Below are 2,014 nucleotides of genomic sequence, written 5' to 3'. Positions count from 1 at the left end.
GAAGAACCATGCAGTCTATATGTTACAACGCAGCATGACGTATAAACTTCAAAAGAAACAAATACAAATGTTTGTTACTCGTACTAAAGATATTAAAAAATACAGCATTTCGGACCTGGTGGTCCTTTTAATATATGTGATATATTATTACGTTCAAGAGCATAACTCCTCTTACATAAATATATATATATGTGTGTGTGTGTGTGTGACCCCAGTGGCACAGCGGTATGTCTGCGGACCTTTAACGCTAGAAACCGGGTTTCGATACCCATGGTGGTCAGAGAACATCGTGTAGGTTTAGGATTAACTACAAACAAACAATATACATAGCAAGTGACCAAACATTTATGTTTCATATAATACGACTGATCATCAAATGCTTGAGATATTAACTTTCAAAGCAATTATTTACTTAGAGAGAGACTAAAAAGCATCGGTATAGTTCATTAAATATGCGTCCCCTACATATAAAGACTAGAATGCATTGTTTCATAAGTTTGGTAACGTCGCTGATAACGATATTTTTGGTCTTAATGCTCCCAACATCCATAAATTAAAATTAATCATCTACAAGTTTACCTGTACTCCCATTTACAGGCCGAACAATCACGGACTCTGTACGAATTTGTCTTGGTCCGAATCTCGTTCCGGATCTGTTGGATGTACCAATATCTAGAGGAACTCCGACAAAACAAACATTGAGGCCTAGAAAAATAAGAATAATATATTATTTTAAGACATCAGTCCATATAATAAAGTTTATAGGATAACGTAGTATTTTTTTTAATTGTGTGTTATGTTGTTTTAAATAATAAAGAAACATCCGAAATTAATATATTTTTGTGTGTGTGTGTGTTTTAATTCTTATTTTTAAAGATATTAGTTTTGGGTAATAAGCAATTGGTGGACAAATGATTCTCAAGACATAGTTTCTCATATTTCGGTTCATAATAAACGTGTTGATGATTTGATATCAGTTTTCTCACTCAGAGCTGGCCCGGCATGACCAGGTGGTTAGGGCACTCGACTCGCAAGCTGCGGGTTCGAATCCCCGTCACACCAAACATGCTCACCATTTCAGCTGTGGGGCATTATAATGTGACGGTCAATCCCACTATTCGTTGGTAAGAGAGTAGCCCAAGAGTTGGCGGTGGGTGGTGATGACTAGCTGCCTTTCCTCTAGTCTTACACTGCTAAATCAAAGACGGATGGGGCAGATATCCCTCGTTTAGCTTTGCGCGAAATTAAAACAAACAAACAAACAAACACTCAGAGCTACATAAACTGTAGTTCCACCAAAGACTTGGGAAATGTCTATTTATGGTATCTATGTGATCAGGAAAGACACCAGGGGGATTCAGCGAAGAGATGGCAGGTTAATACCTGTTAATAATTTTAACACTACATGCAACGTCGTATCGTGTATGTTTAAAAAATTGTTCCACTTAAAGTTATAAGTTTCTAGGGATCATACACCTTTATTTCCATAGTATTATAATAAGGTATCTTTTGATTCCTCATTCTGTGAGGAGGCCAATATCGACACAACTGTCTTTAGTAATCTCTAGATCATTTAGCCCCTCCATCCTAATCTTGTGTTTTTCTTGAACAGTTTCAGGACATTGTTGACAAGGGAATGGTGATTACTGTTTCCATGAGTTGAAATATAGCACTTGGTTTGATAAAACAGAAGCGGACTATATTTTCTTTACTCCCGAAACACCAACAAATCACGTATAGTATAGTAGAAACAAATACTTCCGAAACACTAGTACATCATGTATAGTATAGGAGACACGAATACTCCGGAAACGCCAACAAATCATGTATAGTATAGTAGAAACAAATACTCCCGAAACACCAATACATCATGTATAGTATAGGAGACACGAATACTCCCGAAACACCAACAAGTCACGTATGGTATAGGAGAAACAAATACTCCCGAAACACCAATACATCATGTATAGTATAGGAGACACGAATACTCCCGAAAACACCAACAAGGCACACA

General features: G+C 36.9%; 1 protein-coding gene across 1 annotated transcript in view; it reads right to left on the bottom strand.

The window, feature by feature from the left end:
• LOC106463352 (agmatinase, mitochondrial-like) overlaps nucleotides 1-2,014 on the bottom strand; it is a 13,358-nt gene that overhangs the window by 9,399 nt on the left and 1,945 nt on the right. The window contains exon 2 of the mRNA XM_013923374.2: nucleotides 580-705. Coding sequence (XP_013778828.2) covers nucleotides 580-705 — 126 coding nt within the window. The remainder of the gene's footprint in view (nucleotides 1-579; nucleotides 706-2,014) is intronic.

This window comes from Limulus polyphemus, unplaced genomic scaffold, assembly GCF_000517525.1.
Source record: "Limulus polyphemus unplaced genomic scaffold, Limulus_polyphemus-2.1.2 Scaffold1384, whole genome shotgun sequence".
Taxonomy (NCBI): Eukaryota; Metazoa; Arthropoda; class Merostomata; order Xiphosura; family Limulidae; genus Limulus; species Limulus polyphemus.
Note: the sequence above shows the minus strand (reverse complement) of the source record. Positions and strands in the feature narration are given on the sequence as shown.